The 22,739-nt window shown below is 45.5% G+C and overlaps 1 protein-coding gene across 1 annotated transcript; it reads right to left on the bottom strand.

The window, feature by feature from the left end:
* Window positions 1-3,810: 3,810 nt before the first annotated feature.
* Window positions 3,811-22,199, bottom strand: STAMBP (STAM binding protein). Its single transcript, XM_081203149.1, has 10 exons — window positions 22,082-22,199; window positions 19,389-19,602; window positions 13,504-13,579; window positions 12,996-13,091; window positions 11,958-12,282; window positions 10,168-10,292; window positions 8,911-9,048; window positions 7,854-7,966; window positions 5,536-5,635; window positions 3,811-4,819 (listed from the first exon to the last, which is right to left on the bottom strand). The coding sequence occupies exons 2-10, from the start codon at window positions 19,589-19,591 to the stop codon at window positions 4,763-4,765; spliced, it is 1,233 nt and encodes a 410-aa protein (XP_081059275.1). The 5' UTR covers window positions 19,592-19,602; window positions 22,082-22,199; the 3' UTR covers window positions 3,811-4,762.
* Between the last annotated feature and the right edge of the window lie 540 nt (window positions 22,200-22,739).

Genomic DNA, 22,739 nt, shown 5'->3' with positions numbered 1-22,739 from the left:
AGGGTCATCTGTCAATGGTTTGCTGCCCTTCATGGAAACGCTTAACCACTCATATGCTGTCTTTTGAGTTACAGCTTCATCTCCATCCACAATTGTGAGCATTCTGTGGGTTTCCGATGCCAATTGGATGTTCGAATATTTCTCGCTGTCCGATTTCTGTGACCATTTACTGACCTTTCCGGTCACCCCTTATACATATGTATAAATAAAACCATGTATCCTAAAGGTGCCACCGTTCGCAACCAGAGGTACCACTGTGATAGCAACACACAAGAAGCTGCCTTACACAAAGCAGGGGCAAAACTAGGCTTTATTTCATCTGGATCAAAGACTCAGTTTGGTACCCCCCATCCCCATTTACATACACAGAGAGAGAGGCTGGGAGGCTTCACCCAGGGCAAAAAAACCTCCCTGCTACAGCTTTGTACCAAGTCAGTCCATTGCTCCATGTGGCTTCTACATTCAACTTCTACATACAAAGCAAATACCCAACCACTGAGCTACAATCCTTCCTCTGGGGAAGAGCTACCTCAGGGGTAGGCAACCTAAGGCCTGGGGGCCAGATGCGACCCAATCGCCTTCTCAATCCAGCCCACAGACGATCTGGGAATCAGCGTGTTTTTACATGAGTTGAATGTGTGCTTTTATTTTAAATGCATCTCTGGGTTATTTGTGGGGCATAGGAATTGGTTCATATTTTTTCCAAAATATAGTCCAGCCCACCACATGGTCTGAGGGACGGTGGACCGGTCCACAGCTGAAAAGGGTTGCTGACCCCTGATCTACCTAGTCAGGGGTGCCAGACATCCCTCCCTGCTTTCCAGGACTCCCTTGCCCACTGCAGTCCTGAAACTGGAGGGCTTTTAGGCTGCCTTGTGCTCAAGCAAAGGAGGAAGCCAACGCCCACTGAGCCGAGCAAGAAGGGGGTCCTTCATAGAAACCCTGGGAGCTTTTGGGCGAAAAGACAACACTTGCACTTGAAAGCCCCAAACCCTGACAGGCAGTGGACAGCCTAATAAGGAAGCATTTGACCCAGGCAGCCAATCCAGCTTCCCTCGCAGCCCCACCACGGGTGCTTGGTATCCCAGCATCTGCCACTGGAATGGAATGCAGCTGCAGCAGCAAGAGAAGCAGCAGAAACCTCTGACACAAAGCAGGCCAGCGGGAAGGAGGAAGAGAAGCTGCAGGGAATCCTTGGCATCTCCCAGCAGGCGGGGGGGGGGGAGGCTCATAGCCTGAGCTCCAAAGGCAGAAAAACCACACTTCCGGGGACTGGCCCAGGGAAGCAGCTGCCACTGGGCAATGCCTCCCAAGCCTCGCACACTAGAGAGCACTTTTCAGGAGGTTTGTGCTTTCCAGCAACCTCCTGCCATGCCACAAGCTGACCCAAGAACTACCGTTCTCTGCTGTGAAACCGCACTGCAGTGCAAAGGATTCTGGGGCACAGGTGGCATATGCTTGGGGGAGCATCTCCATTTACGTGTGTGTGTGTGTGTGTGTGTGTGCGTGTGTGTATGTACACACACACACACACACACACACACACACACACACAATATGTACTTGTACACCGAACAATTTTTGTGTCCAGAGTACAGAGACCACTGAGAAAGCAGAGGTCTGAACATGTTTGGGTTCTGTGATACTTTGTGAGTTATATCTTATTAGAAAAACAGCCATGAATATTTCTAATGCAGAAAGATTGGAAATCTAAATACAAGCAACAGTATTGAATTTTTGTTACTTTTTGTTAGATGCTATTGTCATTTTATGTTGTTTTTTGTGATTGTGTTTTTTTGTAATTGCTAAGTTTTTCAAATTGTTTTAATGCTGTATTTTTAAACTGTTGTAACCCACCCTGCAATGTTATGGGGAAGCCTGGGTAATAAATAATGGTGATACAGTGGTGCCTCGGGTTACAGATGCTTCAGGTTACAGACGTTTCTGGTTACAGACCCCGCTAACCCAGAAATAGTACCTCGGGTTAAGAACTTTGCTTCAGGATGAGAACAGAAATCGCACGGCAGCAGCGGGAGGCCCCATTAGCTAAAGTGGTACCTCAGGTTAAGAACAGTTTCACATTAAGAACGGACCTCCAGAACGAATTAAGTTCTTAACCCGAGGTACCACTGTAATAGCAATCATCACCATCATCTGTTCCCATTGTTTATATTTTGTCAGTATACTGTGTTTGTGCTCTTTTGCTTTGGATATAGGCAGATATACATTGTTCTTTCTTAATTGTCATTTGATTCCATAAAGTTATTTCATGTACAAATTTATGTTAGGTTTGCAACTATTTTAAAACCAAAGCTGCTTATTTCTGAATTATTCTTCTTACTTTTTTTACACTGTATTTGTCTTCTGCTGGTCTCCTGCCCCGCCTGCCAATGTGGTTAATGGAACGGAGGTTTTTAACCAGAGGTTGGAAGGCTTCTGACAGGGATTCCTTAGCTGTGGTACCTGCATTACAGGGAGTTGAACTAGATGACCCTTTGGGTCCAACTCTACAATTCTGACCCATCACCAAAGGTGAAGTAAGATTCAACTGCTGATCAGATTCTGTAGGTGGAATGGGAGGGCGCCATCTTGCCCTTTGTCTCAGGAAGCAAAATTACTTGGGCAGTGCTGTGCTGATGGGAATTACGAGTCTAGAACATCTGGAGGACGCCAGGTTGAGGAAGGCTGATGTAGATGCACACAGAATTCATGTGGGGTGTTCGCCAGGCCAGCTAGGCCTCACTTCAGTGGAGTGTAACAACAAACACACACTCACATTGCAGGGGAAGAGATTTAGGAAGCTGCCAAGGGAATATGCTTTGTCTTCTGGGGCTCCCAAGCCTAGCAGCCCCTCTTGCCAGTGACTTGCTTTCACCGCCAGTTTGTAAGCTTTGCAGATATTGATAAAATAAACGGCTTCTTCCCATAGTGCATGGCTAAACTATGGGACTTACTTTTTTATTCAATTCTTACTTAGTGTGCTTTAAAACAACTTCTGCTGCAAATTCCAAAGCAATTCCAGTTCATTCTCCATATTGCAGATAGGAAGGGTGGGAGAGAGTGGCCTTTGACAGCCCTGCAGTGCGGTTCACACTGAATGGGAAAAAGAGGAACTTTTCATTTTGCTAGATTCAGGTAGGTAGCCGTGTTGGTCTGACACAGTCTCTCTCTCTCTCTATATATATATATTATAAATATAAATAAATAAATAAAAATATATTATTTTTAATATATTTTCATTTTGCTGTTATCTTTTAGGGTATTGGGGTGCTGGAGCAAACTACATAAAAATATTGAAATTCTCCACTGATTTTTTTCTTCTTCAGGGTAGCACTCACTTCTGTACCTGGGAGTACTGTACAGTAGATGGCTTTTCAATGTGAACCAGGGCATGGCCTATGCAGACAAGGAGATGGGTCTTCTCTGCTTGCTTCTTATCTTTGTGTCTCTTCCTCCCTTTCCATCTTCTCCATTCTATTCCCCCTCCCAGCCAGCTGTCAGTTTCCCCTCCACTCCCAGTAAGCATTCCATGCCACAGAGTTGTAGATGATGCTTCTCACCAACTGATCTGTTTACAATTTACAGGGTGGAAGAAGCACCTGCAATCAAGTGCCAAGGCGGGGTGGCAAGACAAAACCTGCAGGGTAGGGATGGGGAACCTGTGGCCCTTCGGGTGTTGCTGGACTACAGCTCCCATCATCCCTGGCCATTGGCAAATGCTGACTGGGGTGGATGAGAGTTTATAGTCGTGGAACATCTGGAACTTACATTGGCTACACCTGCTTGAGAAAGAGAGAAGTGTCACCACACTTATGTTCTTTTTATAGGTGTATTTATTTATTATTTAAAATATTTTAAACCTGCCCTTCACTGCAATGTGATACGAGGACAGGGTACAAGGTGTAGAGGTACCAGAGTCATTTTTCCAACAGTAAACCTATTTTTAAATCTCTACATCGAACTAACCCTCAGTCTAGGCCTTTAAGTTGCTGGTCTAGGCCTTAAAGCATTACTTAAGGGGTTGTCCAACTTGAGTTAGATGATTCAGTGCATATCGGCACTTGCTGGAACTGAAAGTTCATAGCACAAATCAAGTGCAGATCCATCCTTTGGCAAACTGTGCCAAGAATGGAACCAAGAAGCTATTTATGGAATCCCTTCCTTTGGCTTCTCTTTTCCTGTAACTCCTATCTCCCCCCTCTCCCTGAAACGGAAGCCTGGAAGAACTTGTGATTTATTTATCTTTTGAAGAATTCCTGACAACAAAAAACACAATCTTCCTGCATATGCTCATTTCCTTCCAACGTAAACATCATTTTGTTGTCGCTCACAAGACGTTGAGCTATTGGCACAGCACTTGGGGAATCCACCAAAGGCTTCCATCGGTGTTTATGAGCTTTGGAGAAAATTCTATGTTTGCAGCTTGAAAGAGAGGAAACAGATGAATTTATGTGCTCAGCATATCACAAACAGATTTTTATAGGTTATTAATTTGCTTGATTTTTGGATTAAGGTTCAGCAGAGTAAAGCCTGAAGAGGATCAGTGAGCAGCCAAATACTACTTGAATTAAGTTTAGTGATATCTCCTAAGAGTTCCTCTCTCCTCCCTAATTTAACAACTGCATGAGATCAGAAAGAATGTGACTCTTGAGGTGTTTACAGGGAGAGCCTTGGGAATTGCTGCATAGAGGGAGTATTATTAGTCATCATAAATTAATGTAGAGGATAGTTAATGGCTGCGAAAGGCATGAAGGCATTTGCTTTATCGAAGGTCCAGTACCATCACTTCCCGCTCCAGGATAGTCACGTGACTGCAGGTCTGAAAGGGAAAAGGAAAAGGAAATGAAGGGCACAGCAGTCAAGAGCAGGTGGGGTGGCTAAATTCAAAACATACAGGCTGAAAGTGATGCTAATTGTGCACGGTGCATGGCAGTCTTAGAGTATTCCAAGTACCTCAACGTCACCAGCAGATTTCCCCTTCAGTGAGAGGTTTAGGAACAATGTGCTCCCCACCCAGCTGCTCTGGGTTGCCATCACACACCCAAGTCCCAGCTGCCTCTGCCTCAGGGCTCCATGCCAGATTCCCTGAATAGGGATCAAGGGCCAGCCCTGTGACAGCAAAGCACTTCGGAAGCTCTAATTTGCTGCAAGAGTTTGTGCTGAGAATATCTTCTGCAGTCAAAAGCTCCAGCACCCACTGGAATTTCTTTTTCCTGGCTGCAATCCTAACCTTTGAGTAAGCCCCCTTAAATTCAATAGGACTCACTCCTAAACAGGCATTAGGATCCCACTATAAATTCTGATATTTTTATGCTGGAGAAAAATCCACACCATCCTGCTTCACTGGCAGTTTCCAGCACTACAACAGAGAAAGAATCTCAAATAGTGGGGAGAGAAAGAGGAGGCATTCTCTGACCCTAGCAGGCATCAGAACAGAAACTGGATAAAGGTTTTCCTGTTAGCATGCCATTGCAGTACAGGCAGGATTTGGGGGAATCAGCAAGAACCAGGCCAATGCACTTTGGATATACTTACTGTAAAGAGTGGGGGATCTTTGCTATGTGGATGGAACCCTTTTTGCCTACAGGAAGAGATCTCTTCCAAGCCATGGTCTGTCAATTTAAAGAATCCAGTCCTAGAAAGATTGTAAATAAAATCACTTGTATGCCTCAAAACTGATAGCAGGTTTTAGGGGGACAAGTTTTGTGTAACATATTTATTTAAAGTTCAATCATTAGCACTTCTGGGTTTCCTACATATTTTTTGTAAACTGCTTCGAAAGTGTTTTGTTTTTGTTTTTTTTTAAACAATCAAGTGATGTATAAATTTAATAAACTAAACTGAACTGAACTACACTAAAATAAGCGGCATACATAAAATATTTTAGGTACCTGTGGTCTCTTCCAGTGGATTGGATGTACTAGACTTGCATTTTATATGTATGAATGCATTTTTAGGGTTATCTCCATTCTGATTTTAATTTTTGTACTATTGAGTTACTTTTTGTAAAAGAAGAAGTGACTAATACGTGCCTATAACAACAACAACAACAACAACAACAACAACAACAAAAGTCGTCAGAAAGTCATGAAAAGAAGAGCCCTACTAATTCTTAAAAACTGGGAGGCAAATCACATAGATACAGGAAAACGGGAGAGAGATCTGCAGATGGAAATCCCAGAAGAAGTTTGGAAATTCTTATCTGATAGCTAAGAATTTTAGAGAAAATTGTGGTGAAATGGCTGTATAACGGCACTGGTTGTCACAGAGGAGTAAATGGGCAGGAGGGTTAGGCAATGGGAGGTGCTGGTTTGGCAAAGACAGTAAAGGAGATTTCATCTCTGTCTGGTGAAGAATGTTGGAAGGTGAGAAGATACTGAAGGATGGTATTGTCATAAATGAAGGAATTTAAGACAAGATGGATTAACAATCCACTATCATGTCTTTTGAATTATGTGGACAATCAAAGAATATCCAAGAACAGCCAAACCCTCGTACTGAACATATAAGCATACTGATCTGCTGTGGTGAGGACTGCAGGGCCTGCTCCTTCTGCAAGGCCTTTGCCAGCTGGCCTAGGGGGCGGGGGCAGATTCACTGCAATGAACTCTCGGGGCAGTGCTGGGGGGGGGTCTGCTATTGTTTTTCCTGCTCCATGTTAGTGTGTTTTAAAATGCTTTTAAGATAATTTTAATCCATGGGGCTTAAAATTCTGGTTGTTTTTTGGGATGGAGTGGGGTGGTTTTTAATGTTTAAATGGGGTTGGGGTTATTTTAATTTGTGTGTACAGTGATACTTCTGGTTACATACTTAATTTGTTCCGGAGGTCCGTTCTTAACCTGAAACTGTTCTTAACCTGAAGTACCACTTTAGCTAATGGGGCCTCCTGCTTCTGCCGCACTGCCAGAGCATGATTTCTGTTCTCATCCTGAAGCAAAGTTCTTAACCCGAGGTACTATTTCTGGGTTAGCGGAGTCTGTAACCTGAAGCATATGTAACCCGAGGTACCACTGTAATTGTAAATTGTTTCTCTTTTATTATTTTCTATTGGTTTATTGTTTCATTTTGTAGTTTGTATAAGAAAACTTGTTTTTAAGAGTTCAAGGCTGGCCTGGGAGTGGGGCCTAGCCAATGGAATGGCTGGGCAGGTCCTACTGGGGTGGGAAGCATTAGGACACCAGATCTCGGTGATCATGGGCAGGAGAAGGAGCCCAAGAGCAGCATTCTCCCCATCTGTGATTCCCAGTAACTGGTGCTCAAAGACCGGGTGCCTCTTTTGATTGCTATTTTACTATGACTAGCAGTCAATGAGTCTTATTTAATTATTTAGAAAGAAATCCTAGAACTGCTTATTATTAACACAATCTCCAAGGTGGGGTGAGGAACGTGTGTTTTGGATGCAAATTCATCTGCTAAATGTACATAATCCCCTTAGTGGAACCGAGTTCCTCCTTGCATCCTTAATTCTTTTTCCCCCCAAATTGTCCCAATTTTCCAAAATCTTTTAAACTCTATTGAAGTGCAGCCTGGGTTATCTACATTTCTTATGGTTATTATCAGAGCTATTTTTCTAGAAAAAGAGGTGCCAGAGCTCCCCACGAACTTCTCCCTTGTTCTCTTAGAATAGCAATGGCGTCCACCTCTGAGGGGCCGGAGCGGAGTTCCTGTGAGCTCTGGCTGAAAAAAAGGCCTGGTTAATATTATTTTTTAATCCCCTTCTTCTACATTCTTCCTAGGCCTCATCTGCCCTCTCTTCTTGGCCTAAGCATCAAACCTCTGTTAGAATGCGGTGCAGAATGGAATGAGCATAGCACATGTATTTAGTCTGCAATAGAAATAAATTGAACACTTACTCCTGGTATTTTGGCGAACAAACAATAGCTATAGACTCCGGCAGCATCATCTGATAGGAGCAGTGTGTATGTAGATCTACACTGGAAAGGAAAGCTGTTTGGGTAGGATGTGTCTAAATAAGGATGGAGGAAAAGAGGGAGAAATTAAAGTCAAGCACCAAGAAAGGCATGGCTCATTCTTGACAACCACCAAGCAAGTGGGAAAGGCTCCTGTTCTCTAAGGAAACATTACCCTGACCTTTCATAGCTCTTTATCAGAGCGATCACCTTCCCCACCTCCCCACCCCCGCCCTAGCAATCTAAGTCCAGACTGGGAAAGCAGAGAATAAGCAGGTGCAGCGCTGACCACTTCTGACCATAAATATTTGGGTGCTTGATAAGTCAATTCAAATGCACAAAGACCAGGACACAGAGCTCAATCTGGAAAGAAGTTTTCCTATGTAAGCCCCACTGAAATGAATGACTAAGAGCACAGCCAAGGGTGGTAGCCCTGGGATCAGACAGATTCAGCAGATGGGTGAGAGGGTGTGGTCAGGGCCAACCAAAGACATTTTGCTGCCTAAGGTGGCAAATAATTGTCCCCACTACAAGCCAAGTTGTTCTGGAACCGGAGGCAGAAAATCCCACAAGAAACAACACCCCCCCCGAGCAATTCAACTGCAACAGCGGCATGCTGCCCTTTCATGACACTTAAAATTAGCTGCCTGAGGCAGCTGCCTCACTGTGCCCAATGCTAGAGCTGGCCCTGGGTGTGATAAGCACCAAAGAAAATCCACTTGGTAATTCCACCCCCCTCCCCACCATACAAAGGCATGCAAGTAGTCACACTTCACGGAGAAGTTCTACTGCACAAGAGGAGCACACTAGGGTTTTGCACCCCCCAGCAGCAGGTTGCTTTGGGACCTTCCACAAATCTCTGAATTTGTCTTCTGCTCTACAGCAGGCAGCAGCCAACTGCTTTGCGGGGAAAGCAGAAGAACCTGGCAAAGCCTCAGCCCGTGACAAGTACACCCACAAACAGGCTTTTGCACCTGGAAGGCCTTGAGCAAGGGCTTACATGGATCCATCCCAGAGTGATAAGGCTGTACTGATCCTGGATCAGGAAGAGTTCCTCCTCATTCTCAGTGTTGCAATAGTCAGGGCCCCCGTGCTGCTTGGGGATGATGACATGGGTTACTGTGAATTCGTTCTTCATCTGGAAGGAAAAAAAGAAGGGCAAGGGGGCAAGGAAGAGGAATTAGCAGCAGCCAACAGTGCTGCCATTCAAACACCACACAGCCCCAGGGACATAAACATAATGGCCTACGAATGGAATGACCCAACACCACACTCCCAGCTTCAGAGACATTAGAGACCTGGACAGTTTGGATGTTTTAGTGAATTTCAGCTTTCCCTCCTCCAATTACTGCTCACTTTCTGGTGTGATCCCTCTGCTGCCTTGTTGTTGTTTAATGTTACTGAATTACTTTAAAAAACCCACCTGTGTCTCACTTTAAGAACCCGAAGAGCAAAAGCTGCCTAGATGAATAAATCTTCACCTAGAGAAGTTTAAGGGAGGCTGAAGGCAAAGAAATATGGGCAAAATTGGCTTTCTGGCTACAGTGTAAAAATAGAAAAGCCAAGCTGAAAAAACCCCCTCAAGTGTTGGATGTTGCAAATATATTTAAGAACTTTAAAAACTGAAAGAAGTGGTCCTAATGTATTACAAAGGTTGCAGCATATCATTTTTTTAAAAAATAAATGATTCATTTATCATTTTACCAAAACACATTGAAGCCACCATAACCTTTGAAGGTGTGAAACTATAAGATGTACTATCCAATATCCAGAGCCGCATCAGCCTAGGGGGGGTTTTATAGGCTCCTGCACTGCTGAAATATTTTGACATCACCACCATCTGTCTGTCCATGGCCTCGGGGCTCCATCTATTACCTCTTAGCCCTGCTGCCCACTCAGTCTTCCTGCTTCTCCACCACTCCTGCTGACAGTACACACCCTCTCTTGTCCCTAACTCTTATACAAGGTCTCCTCCAAAAGTCGCCCCTCAACAAAGCTGACTTTTTGCAACTTGTATCTCCTCAGGGTGAGTTTTTGAAAGAAAGAGTGTTCATGAACGTTCCATGACTTCACATCAGTGCAACCAGTTTTACATATGTGCAACAGCTTTGATATATGCACCCATGTTCTTTAAGTGATGTAAAGCAAGTTAATATTAATAAACACAAATATTTCCAAGTATTCAAATCAGCAACTTTAGAGTCTTGAAACCAGGGACTACCAAATATTGACATAATTATCCCAGAAGTCACCTTACCAGCTTCCCACAAAGGATTCCACATGTCTCTACACCCCTTGCAGTGTTTGCATCTGCCAACTGGAGGAATTTATGACAGAGTTCTCTGGGGACAGTCACATGGCGAAGTCCTTCTATAGTAGTATCTGCAGAGAGAAGAGAAGATTTTGATGTACAATGTGACAGGCATATATCAGGCCTGGTTCTAGCCTAAGCTTTTACCCCGAATTGCTAGTTCACTATGCGCGTGTGTGTGTGTGTGTGTGAGGGAGGAAGGGAAGCATTCAAACGTATGAGTCAATGCCTGCAATCTGAACTGAATGGTCCAGACTCAGATTTACTACATGATCTGTTGTTTGGAAGAATAGGTCACAGGAAGATTGTTTTGAGACCAGCACTTTAAAAAAGGGCCAGTGGTTATTTCAACCAGAATTAAGAGGTAGCCCAAAGTTGTTGCTAATAAGCGGATGCACACCTGGAAAGAAAAAGCTCAGGCGTGGTGCATAAGGTCCAAAAGCCCTTTCCGATACAGTGGTACCTCGGGTTACAGACGCTTCAGGTTACAGACTCCGCTAACCCAGAAATAGTACCTTGGGTTAAGAACTTTGCTTCAGGATGAGAACAGAAATCGTGGTGCAGCGGCAGCAGGAGGCCCCATTAGCTAAAGTGGTGCTTTAGGTTAAGAACAGTTTCAGGTTAAGAAGAGACCTCCAGAACAAATTAAGTACTTATCCTGAGGTACCACTGTATGTGTGTCACCCCTTACATTCCACAGGGAGGGACCTACTAACAGAACTCATGACCACTGCAAAAATGTCTCAATGCTGCAGGATTCTCTGTACAGTGGTACCTCTGGATGCAAACAGGATCCGTTCCGGAGCCCCTATCGCATCCTGAAGTAAACGTAAGATGCGTCTGCGCATGTCGCATTTCGCCGCTTCCGCGCATGACGTAATTTTGAGCATCTGCGCATGTGGCGAAACCTGGAAGTAACACACTTCGTTACTTCCGGGTTGCTGTGGAGAGCAACCCAAAAATACTCAACCCGAGGTATGACTGTATTTCAAGACTGCCTTCTGAAAGAACTGATAATATTTTCAGTGAGCAGATGGAGGAAAATTGGGGGGGGGGGAGGATGAAAGGTGGGTGAATATTCAAGGATTAAGTTAGAACCCAGGTTTCTCCAATCAACTGAAGCCCACAAACTTGTTGGGTCCTTGGAGAATGGCTGTCTTGTCACATCCTGTCCCTGCAACTGGCCACTCAGGCGCCCTGGGTTCCACCCAACAGTGGGAAGAGGCCTGACAGCAGCCGTTGCGCCCCCTCAAAGGCCCAATGGGGCCTAGTCACAGCTGTGGGAGGGCCCAACAGAGCCCATCTGGCCGCGGAATAGAGGGGGCGGCCCCCTCAGTGAAAATGGGGGGGGTTGGCCCCCCACGGCCCCGCGTGCATGCACGCCTATGGCCACTCAAGAGCATGAGGGCAGGGCAGGAAATAAAACGGGCTTGTGAGGCGGCTCAGCTTCAGATGGCAAAACAGTAGCAGAGGGATCTGTCTCTTCTGCAGAGAACATACCAGATCCTAGAATCAGAATTGTAGAGTTGGAAGGAACCCAAAGGGTCATCTTGTCAACACTCTACAATACAGAGATCTGGATCTGCACAAGCAGGGTTTAAAGTGTTACAAAAGTAGAGTTATTTAGTTTTAGAATACTCTCATGTTGTAGGCGAGGGGTTTGTTCATGTTTTGATGTGGAAGGGAAGGAGATCTGTCACCCAGTAGCCAAACAAGGTGGGTCAAGGCATACTAACTGTTTTCTGGGATCCCCAAAGCTCCAGGTTTCAGAGACCTGTCCACAGTGGGGGTTTTGGGCAGCGCCCCTCCTCCACTGGGGCTCAAGGGCTTGAGCGCGCCAGGTACCAAGGGGCCATCCGAGGTGTTGGGGGTTGGCTTCCCAAACTGCTGCACGATTTTCAGGCGCTCCTTCTCCAGCTCCTGGCGCCGGATCATTTCCTCGAATGCATTGAACTGCTCCTGCTCGGCCTGCTGCTGCTTCATCCTGGCCACCCTCTGCCTCTCCTCCTCCAGCTGCTGCTGCAGAGCCAGGCTGCGGGCAAACTCTTCCTCCTGCTTCTTCTGCATCAGGAACATCAGACAAGGGACCAGGTGAGAAAAGGTGCAACACAGGCAGCCCAGGGAAGTCCTTGGGTCTCACAGGCAAAAGCAGGTTTAAAAAGAAATCCGGCTGCTGCATTCTGGACTAATTGAAGTTTATGGACATTTCTTCAAAGTCCACCCCATGGAAAGCACATCGCTATAATCCAGATGTAATTAAGGCATGTGTCACCAGGGCTAAACCAGTATTTTCCGGGCACAGGCACATTTGGTGTACCAATCTAAACTGGGCAAAGGCATTCCTCGCTGTGGCCATCACTTGAGTATCCAGGCTCAAGGCTGGATTCAGGAGAACGCTCAGACTATAATCTGAGATTTAATGGGGAGTGTTACTCCCATTCACAACAGGCTAAACTCCTATAAGCAAGACTATCTCATTTATGGTAACTTCAAATTTGTTCTTCCCCATCCAGTCCATTACTGACCCCAAGACACCAGAGCAGAACCTCCATAGCAACTCTGGATGAAGATGGAAGAGTTTTTTCCTGAATACCAGTTGCTGGAATAGGGAGAGAGATCAAGGGTAGGTGGGGTACAGTGCTGGGATAACATGTCAGCTTCATTGTTTGACCAGGACCAAACACAAACAGACCCCAAACAGCCATCATTCCCTGCAAGCTGTGGTGTTCAGAGGCACAATTTGGAGCTCACGCATTTCTCCTCCTGTTACTCACTTTCTGTACATTGTACTCTGCATATTCTTTGTTGTATCTTTCTAAAAGCTCCTTTTTCAGCTCTTCAGCTCTAGGAAATGCAACTTCTTTTAGTTTCTGGATAGAGAGAAAGTAAGCATGAAAATCAAGTTCTTTAGAACTCAAAAAGAAGCTGTGATCAGTAGCAGTGTGACAATAAGAACCATTAGTAGAGGGGCCTGGGACAGTCTGCCAGGATGTTTGCCTAGGCAAGCACCACTGAAATAAATTTGAGCTGTGCAACAGCACAGCAGGGAGAGGGAGTCAGGACAGAAACTTACAAGGAAGGGTGACACACTTCTTAGCGTGCGCTCTCTCTCTCGGGCGCCTGCATTTTGCAACATAATTCATTGCAAAATAGTTTCTATATATGCTTGTGATAGACTAACAGCTTCTTCCTCATTGCCAGTATCTGGGAGCTACAGCAGCTTTGCTCTAGAGGAAAATCTTAAAACAAAGTTTCCCCATTACGGCCAGTGTGGCCACTTACTTTTACTGTGTCTCTCTTCTCAGGAATGATAGCAGTTTTGTAATCACGATGCTTCGGAAGTTTCTCTATGAAGAGCCTTGGAATAGAGAGGACAAAGAAAGTGAAAACAGGCAGCTGAGATGTAGGAAGGAGAACCATGAGCACTCTTTGGTTGTTACAGCATTTCCAGGTCCAATACAATAATCCTGTGTGGCTAAGATCAGGCCTACATACCCTGATCACGTGGGGACTCTGGGATCAGAATTTCAGTTTACATTTTTTACAGCAAAATTCCAGGACACAATCCTGCTCTCCACCACAAACTAAAGACATCCCTTTTCTAAAATAGGCACTCCACAGGAAACTGCATCTCAAACAGACTCCAAAATATCACATCTAGGGCTTTGGGTCACAGGATCGCAATCTCTGTGGAAAATTGCATCTGTGTTGCTCATATAGCTCTATTTACCGTATTTTTTGCACCATAACACTCACTTTTTTCCTCCAAAAAAGTAAGGGGAAATGTCTGTGCGTGTTATGGAGGGAATGCCTACGGGTGGCATGCCTACGGATTTTCCTCCTCTAAAAACTAAGTGCGTGTTATGGTCGGGTGCGTGTTATAGAGCGAAAAATACGGTAAATGGCAAACTTGCTCCCCAAGAGAAATTTGACTCTCCGCATACAAAACAGTCCCTGGGCAAAAGCTGAGCTTTCTGCCACTTCCTTCTTCTAATTGAAATGGTCACCACAGTCAGGTACTGGAGCAGACTATACTTTGCAAATCTGGATATTCTGTTCCTCCACACAAGCAAAGACCATGGGAATTGTTTGTTCAAAGGAAAAGCTGGCCTGCCAAGTAGCATCAAAGCAAAGCTCAAGCCTACTTCAGGCACAGGTTTGCATAAATGGAAATGGTTCATCCTCCTGCACATAACTGACAATTTAGTTTTCAGCTGCAATCTTAAGGGTCCTATTTTAGCAACTTAAATGTACTTTCATTGAGATGCTGATTTAGGCCAGGATTGGCCAACCAGGAGTTCAGTCTCCAAACAACTTTATCCAACCCCTCCAAATTCTAAAGAAAACACAGTAAACAAAAATGTTTCTAGGTCTACCTCAGTTTTATTGTCTTGCTATGGCATTTGCCTTCTGGAAAGGCAGGATGAACTCACCACTCTTTCCCTGGAGAGGACCATTTGCTTCTCAGTACCTCCCCATTGCAACCTCCCATCATCTGAGCAAATTTGCTCTGCACCTATGAAGCGCTTCACAATGACTATGCCAACTTCATTCAAAAGCCTGAGCATCCCTGGTGGGGTCAGGTTGAGCAACCCTCCAAAAATGGATAATTTAGGCTAAGCTATGCTTAGTCCTCCAAGACGAGTTCCCTCACAGTAAGGACGGTCCTGCACAAGGCCTGACAAAACAGAAACACCACACAGAGTTTCCTCGTTGTTGCTGCATTTGTTACTGCAATGGCAGAATCACAGTTGGAGGATTTGTTTAGTTAAAGGAGGCTTAGGTGGCTGCCAAGAGGGAGCAGAGCTGGAAGGGATCCACCAAGTTTTACACTTAGCAGGTCCCTTGGCCAGTTTCTCTTCCCAGAAATGCCCATAAAAGAGGAAGCATGGAAGGTTAAGCAAGGCTGAAGGTGATGCTAATCAGGAAAAAATGTACTGAATGTAATGGGGCTGGAGCAGGAAAATTGTGCATAGAAGATGCCTGGGTAATGGTGGCAGCAACAGCCATTGGAAAGGAGAGAAGGCTGACCATACTAGACCCCCACTTCCATTTTTGGAACTACCAAGAATTTAACATTTGCTTGGAGAAGTTTTGAAACAAACTGTGAAGCGGATTTTCAGCATGTTAAAGGATTTCAACAGCACCTGAAACCCTAAAGCTGCAACACTATGAACACTTACTCAGAAGTAAGCCCTAACAAACTTGGTGGGACTTACTTCTGAGTAAACACACAGAGGCCACAAACCAGCCCACAGCACTAAAGCGGGGGGCGGGGGGCGGGGGGCGGAGGAGCTCAATGCAATACACTGGACTCTGAAGGAAGGCAGCCAATCATATCCAAGACAGGAAAGAAAAGGAATTTTGCTTGGGAACTGAATGAATGTAAAGGTTGTGAAAGCGAATAACTGCATGGGAGGTTCCTGTGATATGCATGACATCACCGCCTATGAAGAGTGCCAATATCCCTTCTTGGCTACAAGGAAGGCTGCTCTTGTGGAATCCAAATCCTGAGGGAGGATTTTGAGGTGAACAGTAAAGCGACTTTCAATGCTACTGGAAAAACCCCAACAGCACAGCTCACTAGAAATTTGATATTGTCTCCTAGGAGTAGGAAGATTCCCACTCCCCCACCCTGCCCCCAGCTTTGACTCCCAGATCTCTCAAAGAAAACTTAAAAGGTAAAAGGTAAAGGGACCCCTGACCGTTAGGTCCAGTCGCGGACGACTCTGGGGTTGCAGCGCTCATCTCGCTTTACTGGCCAAGGGAGCCGGCGTACAGCTTCCGGGTCATGTGGCCAGCATGACTAAGCTGCTTCTGGTGAACCAAAGCAGTGCACAGAAACGCCATTTACCTTCCCACTGGAGCAGTACCTATTTATCTACTTGTATTTTGATGTTCTTTCAAACTGCAAGGTGGGCAAGAGCTGGGACTGAACAACGGGAGCTCACCCCGTCGCGGGGATTTGAACCACCGACCTTCCGATTGGCAAGCCCTAGGCTCAGTGGTTTAGACCACAGCGCCACCCACGTCCCTCAAAGCAAACTTAGAAGATTGTTAAGACTGATATATGTGGCATCTTAACAATAAAAAAACACAACAGGCCTTTGATTGGGTAACCTTAAACTGCAACTCTGAGCCAGCTATCAGCTTTTCATTCAAACACTGAAGGGAAAATGTGAACCTCACGGCTCAATAATCAGTGAATGCCAACAAGTGAAAATAAAGGTCCTCTTTCCCAGGGGAGGAATGGAAGAGGATTCTCTTGGCCTAGTAAGAAATAAGCTGAACTGAACGAGTAACTGAAGCTACATGTCAATATATGCAGCCAGGCAGACTGCTGTTTGAGGCCAGTTACGGAGAGCTAACTTCATTGGCTAACAGTCTGTTTCTGAGCACAATTCAAAGTGTTGGTTATGGCCTATAAGAGCCTATATGGCTTGTGCCCAGGCTATCTGAAATATTGCATCTCCCTAAGATTCTTGGGGATCTTCTCTCAGTCCCATCAACTTAAGGAGGATGGTTGGTGGTGACCAAAGAGACAGCATTTCCTGTGGCTGCTTCCAATTTGTGGAATTCCCTCCCAGGAGAGATTAGATTGGTTCCCTCTTTGCTATCCTTCCACCAGCAGGCTAAGACCTTCCTGTTCAGACAGGCCTTTAAAAACTTAAGGTGCAGACCATTATAGTCAGGGCAAATTGCACTTTAATTGCCGGTTCTAAATGTGCTCTGATGGTGGTGGTGGTGATAGTTTCTTATTTATACGCCCCTAGCCACTCAGAGCAGCTTCCAACAAATTAAAACACAATACGACATCAAACCTTAAAAACTTCCCTGAACAAGGCTGCCTTCAGATGTATTCTAAAAGTCAGATGGTTGTTTATTTCCTTGACATCTGACAGGAGGGTGTTTCACAGGGCGGGAGCAACTACTGAGAAGGCCCTCTGCCTGGTTCCCTGTAATCTCAGTTCTCTCAGTGAGAGTATTTTAATTACTGTTTTCAACTTGTTTGTTTCTATAACACTGGTATTTTATAATGTTGTTTTCAAATGTTGCAAGCTGGCTTTAATTCCAGTTTGGGAAAAAGGAGGAATATAAATTAATAAATTAAATACACAAACCTGGCAGATCCTTTTGCACTCAACAATCCAGGCAAGTTACAGTTTTTGTTAGTTTGGCGGTCAGTGCTACAGCCCAGAGACCTCCCTTGAGCCTGCTTGCTGATAATTACAAAAGCTACTTTTCTGGGTTAAAAGAAACTCATTTGACTTTTCAACCTCATATAATGGAATCAATAAGGTCCCTCTGCCCACCCCCAGAAGTAATTTTTACAGCATTCACACAGCCCTCAACCCCCCCCCCCCCGGCAGCTGTTGTATTAATGACTATTGAGAGTGATGAGCAAAACATGGTGCTTTTCATGCCCAAGACATTACACCAGTGACATGCTCATTTATCTTCCCCATCCCCACTGCGCTTGTACCACATTTTATTTAGTTTATAAAAATATTTCTATATTGCTATGTCATAAAAGAAATTGCATTAAAGTGGTTTACAGCAGTAAAATATAACAGGCATGTCCAAAAAAGGTAGATCGCAATCTACCAGTAGATCAGGGTGTTCCTGTTAGATATCTGGCCCCTCAGTGATCTCCTTACAAAGAAGCAAAAAACAAACTTTGGCTTACTAAAAGATGCTCAACAACTTTGCCTTTCCTAAAAAAGCTCCACAACTTTGGCTTCCTAAAAAAAGTTCAACAACTTTGGGTAGATCACTGCCAGTCTTTTTACGACAATGGGTAGATCACTGCCAGTTTTTAAATACTGTGAGTAGATTGCAGTCTATTGGGAGTTGGACATCCCTGAAATACAAAATTGTACAATAAAAGTATATTAAAGAGTTAAAAACAGACACCAATTAGTGATTGTGGAAGGCTGTATTCTTAATTGCCTGCATACAGCAAGGTTTTCAGCAGGCACTTAAAAGTTGGCACAGAAGGTGCCTGCGTAAACTCTATTGGCAGAGTGTTCCACAGGACTGTGCTGATGACACTAAAGGCATGGTTTCTTGCTGTTGCCAAATGAGCATCACCAACTTGGGGAATGACCAGTGACGCTTCTGCACATGATCTCAGTAATATAAGGGTTGGGCTGGGATATAAGAGTTCAGGCGATCCCTGAGGTACCCAGGACCTAAATTGTCCAGGGTTTTGTAAGTGAATACAACAACCTTGAACTGGCTCAGCAGTAGATGGGCAACCAGAGCAGAATGTTTCACAAAGGTGTCCCATGTTTTTGGTCCACTGCCCCCACCAGCAGTCTGGCCACTGCATTCTGCACCAGCTGGAGCTTTCAAACCAGATCCAAGGACAGCTCCAGTAGAGTGGATTACAGTGATCTAGTCTTGAGGTTACAAGTGTATGGACTACATTGGTCAGGCAATTCTTGTCCAGGAATGGTTGCAGCTGGAGAACCAGACAAAGCTGGTAAAGGGGACTTGGGCCTACCCAGAGTAGACCACTGAAATAAATGAACCTAAGTTAGTCATGTATTTCATTTTCAATTGGTCTACTCCAAGTAGGACTAACATTTGATACAACCCATAGGCCAGCCTGTTGATCCAGCTAGCTCAGTACTGTCAACACTGACTGGTGGCATCTATCCAGGCTTTCAGACAGGCAACATTATTCGCACCACTACCTCTGGGTATAGGGTGGTATATAAATTCAATTAATAATAATACCTGGAGAAACCAGGAGTTGAACCTGGGACCTTCTGCATGCAAAGCAGATGTTCTACCTATGAGCTACAGCCCTTCTACTGAATGCACATCCATTACATGCAGGCTGGACACTTGCCCCATCTTTGAATCAAGATTTACAGAACTACCCACAAAGATTAAAATGCAGTTGAGGGTTGATTTGACAGGTTGCTTAGATAAACCCTTAGGCTCAGGTTTGGGATGAGACAAAGTCATCTTCTTCTTGCTGATTAAAAACTTAGGTGAGGGAAGAAGCCAGTACCAGCACACCTGAGTCACAATAAGTAAGTAGGCAAGAATCTCGTATAAGCTCCATCTGGCTCAGCTGGTTTACAATACAATGATACTTAACAGGTTTATCAGAACAGAGGTTCTTCTGTTATTACTGAGCAATGCAAATTTCTTACGTGATGTACTTGTTGTACAATATAAAGGCACGTTCAATGTTGCCTTCTTCAGAATAGATAGTTGCCATCCGGATGATCTCAACTCCAGAACGATAGTACCTCCGAGGTGGGACATCTTCATTCACCTCCACACTACTGCCCATTTGGATAAGACCCCTGACCCGGTCCTCTGGGGGCAGGCTGACATCTGCGTGGTCAGGCATAGGGGGTCAGTCTGTAAAGAAAATTGATATGACCGGCACTGAAACCATTTGTATCCAGATAAACCCTTTAACTGAAATCTCTGGAAGATACACGGGGACATGGACTCTCATATAAACTTAAGCTCTAATATTTGTGTAACTGAAGAATGCTGGTGAAAACACATCTTATGTTTACAATCCAATAAACCTTAAGGTCACAGTGTCTCAGGTATTAATTATAAAAAGCATATCAACAAGCATTTCCACTACCAGTTGTGTCTTCAGAAGCAGGAACTGGATACTACAAGTTGTTTAAGAGACCAAATTATAAGGAATTGCTAAATTAACTTTAGTAGGAAATCTCCCTTTCGCTACTAGAAATCCCCCCTCTCATCATATTGCTGCTGCTCAGGAAATGGCTTTTATACGGGCTAAATTATATTTTAATATATTGGGTATTTTTTGTACTTTTAATGTTTTATTATAATAATGTACTTTTTGTTCACTGCCTTGGATAGAAAGGCAGCCTTTAAATATAGTTCCACCTGGTACTGTAGTCAGCTTGATGATGATGCTACCCTTCATCAGATGTTTTTAATGCTAGAATAGGAGTTGTGACTTCCAAACAGCCTCCCTTTTTCAGCTGCTGATAATAAGCAACCTTCTCAAATAGCTTTGCCTCAGGTAATGTGTGCATGTGGGCTTTTTATATTAAACTGTGACACTCAACTTGTGCTGTACCTCTCATTCACTAGATGAGCATGCTATGGTGCCTCTGCTACAGAGATTACACAATCATTTTTCTAAAGTCTTTTTGTACTGAAGTCCAGACTGATCCTCCAATTGAAGGCACGCAGATCAGCCTTTCCCAACTTGGGATATTTTGGACTACAAGTCCCATCAGTCCCAACCAGCAAAGCTATGCTTCCATCAGGCCCAGAATCATACAGCAGCACAGGCTTAAGCGGAGTTATATGCCAAAACATCCAGGGAACATCAGGTTGAATACAGGGGGTATTTAAATTGGTGGTGGGGATTAGAAAGATAACTGGATATGGCATTCAAGCCCTACCACTGCTAGCAAGGCAACAGGCAAGCCTTGGGCAACTACTCGCTGCCCCTTGTTCCAATGCCAGGAAATCACACACGGATCTCCTACCACAATCTAGAACATGATGTTGGGCTACAGTTAAGTTAACCTATGGCATTCGCTCCAACAGGAGATAGTGATGGCCACCAACTTGGATGGATTTTAAACAGAATCGGACAAATTCATGGAGAAGGTAGTGACCAATGACTACTAGCCATGATGGAGGCTATGCTCTTCCGCCACATACCAGTTGTTGGAAACCGAAGGAGGAAAGAGGTCCTGTTGCGCCGATGTCCTGCTTGCATGTTCCTGGCAGGCATCTAGTTGGGCACTTTGAAAACAGGATGCAGGACTAGATGGGACATTGGCCTGATCCAGCAGGCTGCTCCGTGGTGAGCCTGTGAGAGAGTGACTGGCCAAGGAGCTTCAAAGCCAAGCGCAGATTTGAACCTGGCCTGGTCCAACTCGCTCATCACTACACCACTCTGGCTAGGATCTTATAAGATCCTTATAGACAGAGCAGACAACACATGGTTATTGTCATGATATATGCAGAGCTGGAGAAAAATCATTTCTGCTCAAACAGCGAGCAGAGGATGTACTGATGTGGCTCCTTGGAGTGACAGCGCTGCAATCAGGACAACAGCTTGGAGCAAGGCTAGTCAACATGGTGCCCTCCAGGTGCTGCTGGATTCCCAACTCCCTGCAGCCTGCATGGCCAACGATCAGGAGTGATGGTCCAGCAGTGGTGCCCTGTGTGGTGCCAAAATTCTGTGCACACCCCCCCGTCTTTCATTTTACATCACTGTTGTGGCATCTGCTTTAGGTGCCCTCGAGGCTCCATGCCCAGTGCTATTGAGCTCCTCTAAATCCACCTCTGGGTCCAGCAACGTCTGAATGGCACTGAAGGACCGTGAGAAAAAGGTCCTGGACTAGGCGGTTCCTTGGTCTGCAAGGCTCGCTTTGTCCTCTTACTGCTCCTGTCACCCTAAACACCGGCTGCCACCGCTGGGTGGGCGTCCACTCCTGGAGGGTTTTATTATGCATTTTGCATTTTGATGCTGTGAACTGCCTTGGGATCTCCGAGTGAATCATAGCTGTACACAAGTCATAGCTGTCAACTTTTCCCTTTTCTTGCGAGGAACCCTATTCGGAATAAGGGAATTTCCCTTAAAAAAGGGAAAACGTTGACAGCTACGGCAAATTTAGTAGGCAAATAAGCAGCAGCAACAGTCCTCCCTCCCTCCCTTTCAGCTGAGCCCGGCGAATTCGTGAGCCGGTCCGAGAGGCGGGCTGCTGCGCCGATGCCTCCCGCCCCCCGGACGGCTCTGCAGTTGGGGGCGGCAGGCTCGAAGGGCGGCAGCAAAGCAGGAGCCGCGGCTCGCGGAGCTCCTAGGCCGCCTTCCAGGCCCCGGACTCACCTGGGCTTGCGGGCGCGGGCCGCCTGTCCTGGCTGGGCTGCGCAGACCTGCGAGCGACGGACGGAGGCAGATACGGAACATGAGCCACTTCCGGGAGGCCACTTCCGGCTTCTCTAGCCCGGCCCTCCTGCCACAGAGATATTTCCATAGAGATATATTGAGGCGAAGGGTCGCTGCTTAGTGTCGCTAGGCGGCTTCCGGGTTCTCCTTGGAGAAACCCGATTTCGAACTCTTCCCCTTCCCCACGTGCACCCGAGCCCGGGCGGAGGTGAAAGTGGCTCATAGAAAGAGGGTGGTTTTGTCGCTCGGGGGATTGCAAGTTTTCAAGGGTCGCTGCGGTTGGGCAGCAGTTCCCCCCTTGCAGAGACTGGCGACGTCCTGCTCCCTGGCTGGGAAGCTTCATTCGAAAGCAGCAGTTGGGCAACACTTTTATTAGGACAAGGGGGTCCAGTTGCACATCGCCTCCCCACCCCCAAACACACACACACGTATATGCACATTACCTTAAAAGGGCACAAGAACAGAGTTTTGCATGAAATGCGAATGTGCTCATGTACATGCGTAGGTGCAAATTTAGAAATAATTGCTGCCCTTTAGCAGGAATGTGTCTTGCTTGTAGTGGGGAAAACTAGGCTGCCTGCTGCACTGAGTGAAGAAT

This window comes from Podarcis bocagei (genome assembly GCF_964188305.1).
Source record: "Podarcis bocagei genome assembly, chromosome: 7".
Lineage (NCBI taxonomy): Eukaryota > Metazoa > Chordata > Lepidosauria > Squamata > Lacertidae > Podarcis > Podarcis bocagei.
Note: the sequence above shows the minus strand (reverse complement) of the source record. Positions and strands in the feature narration are given on the sequence as shown.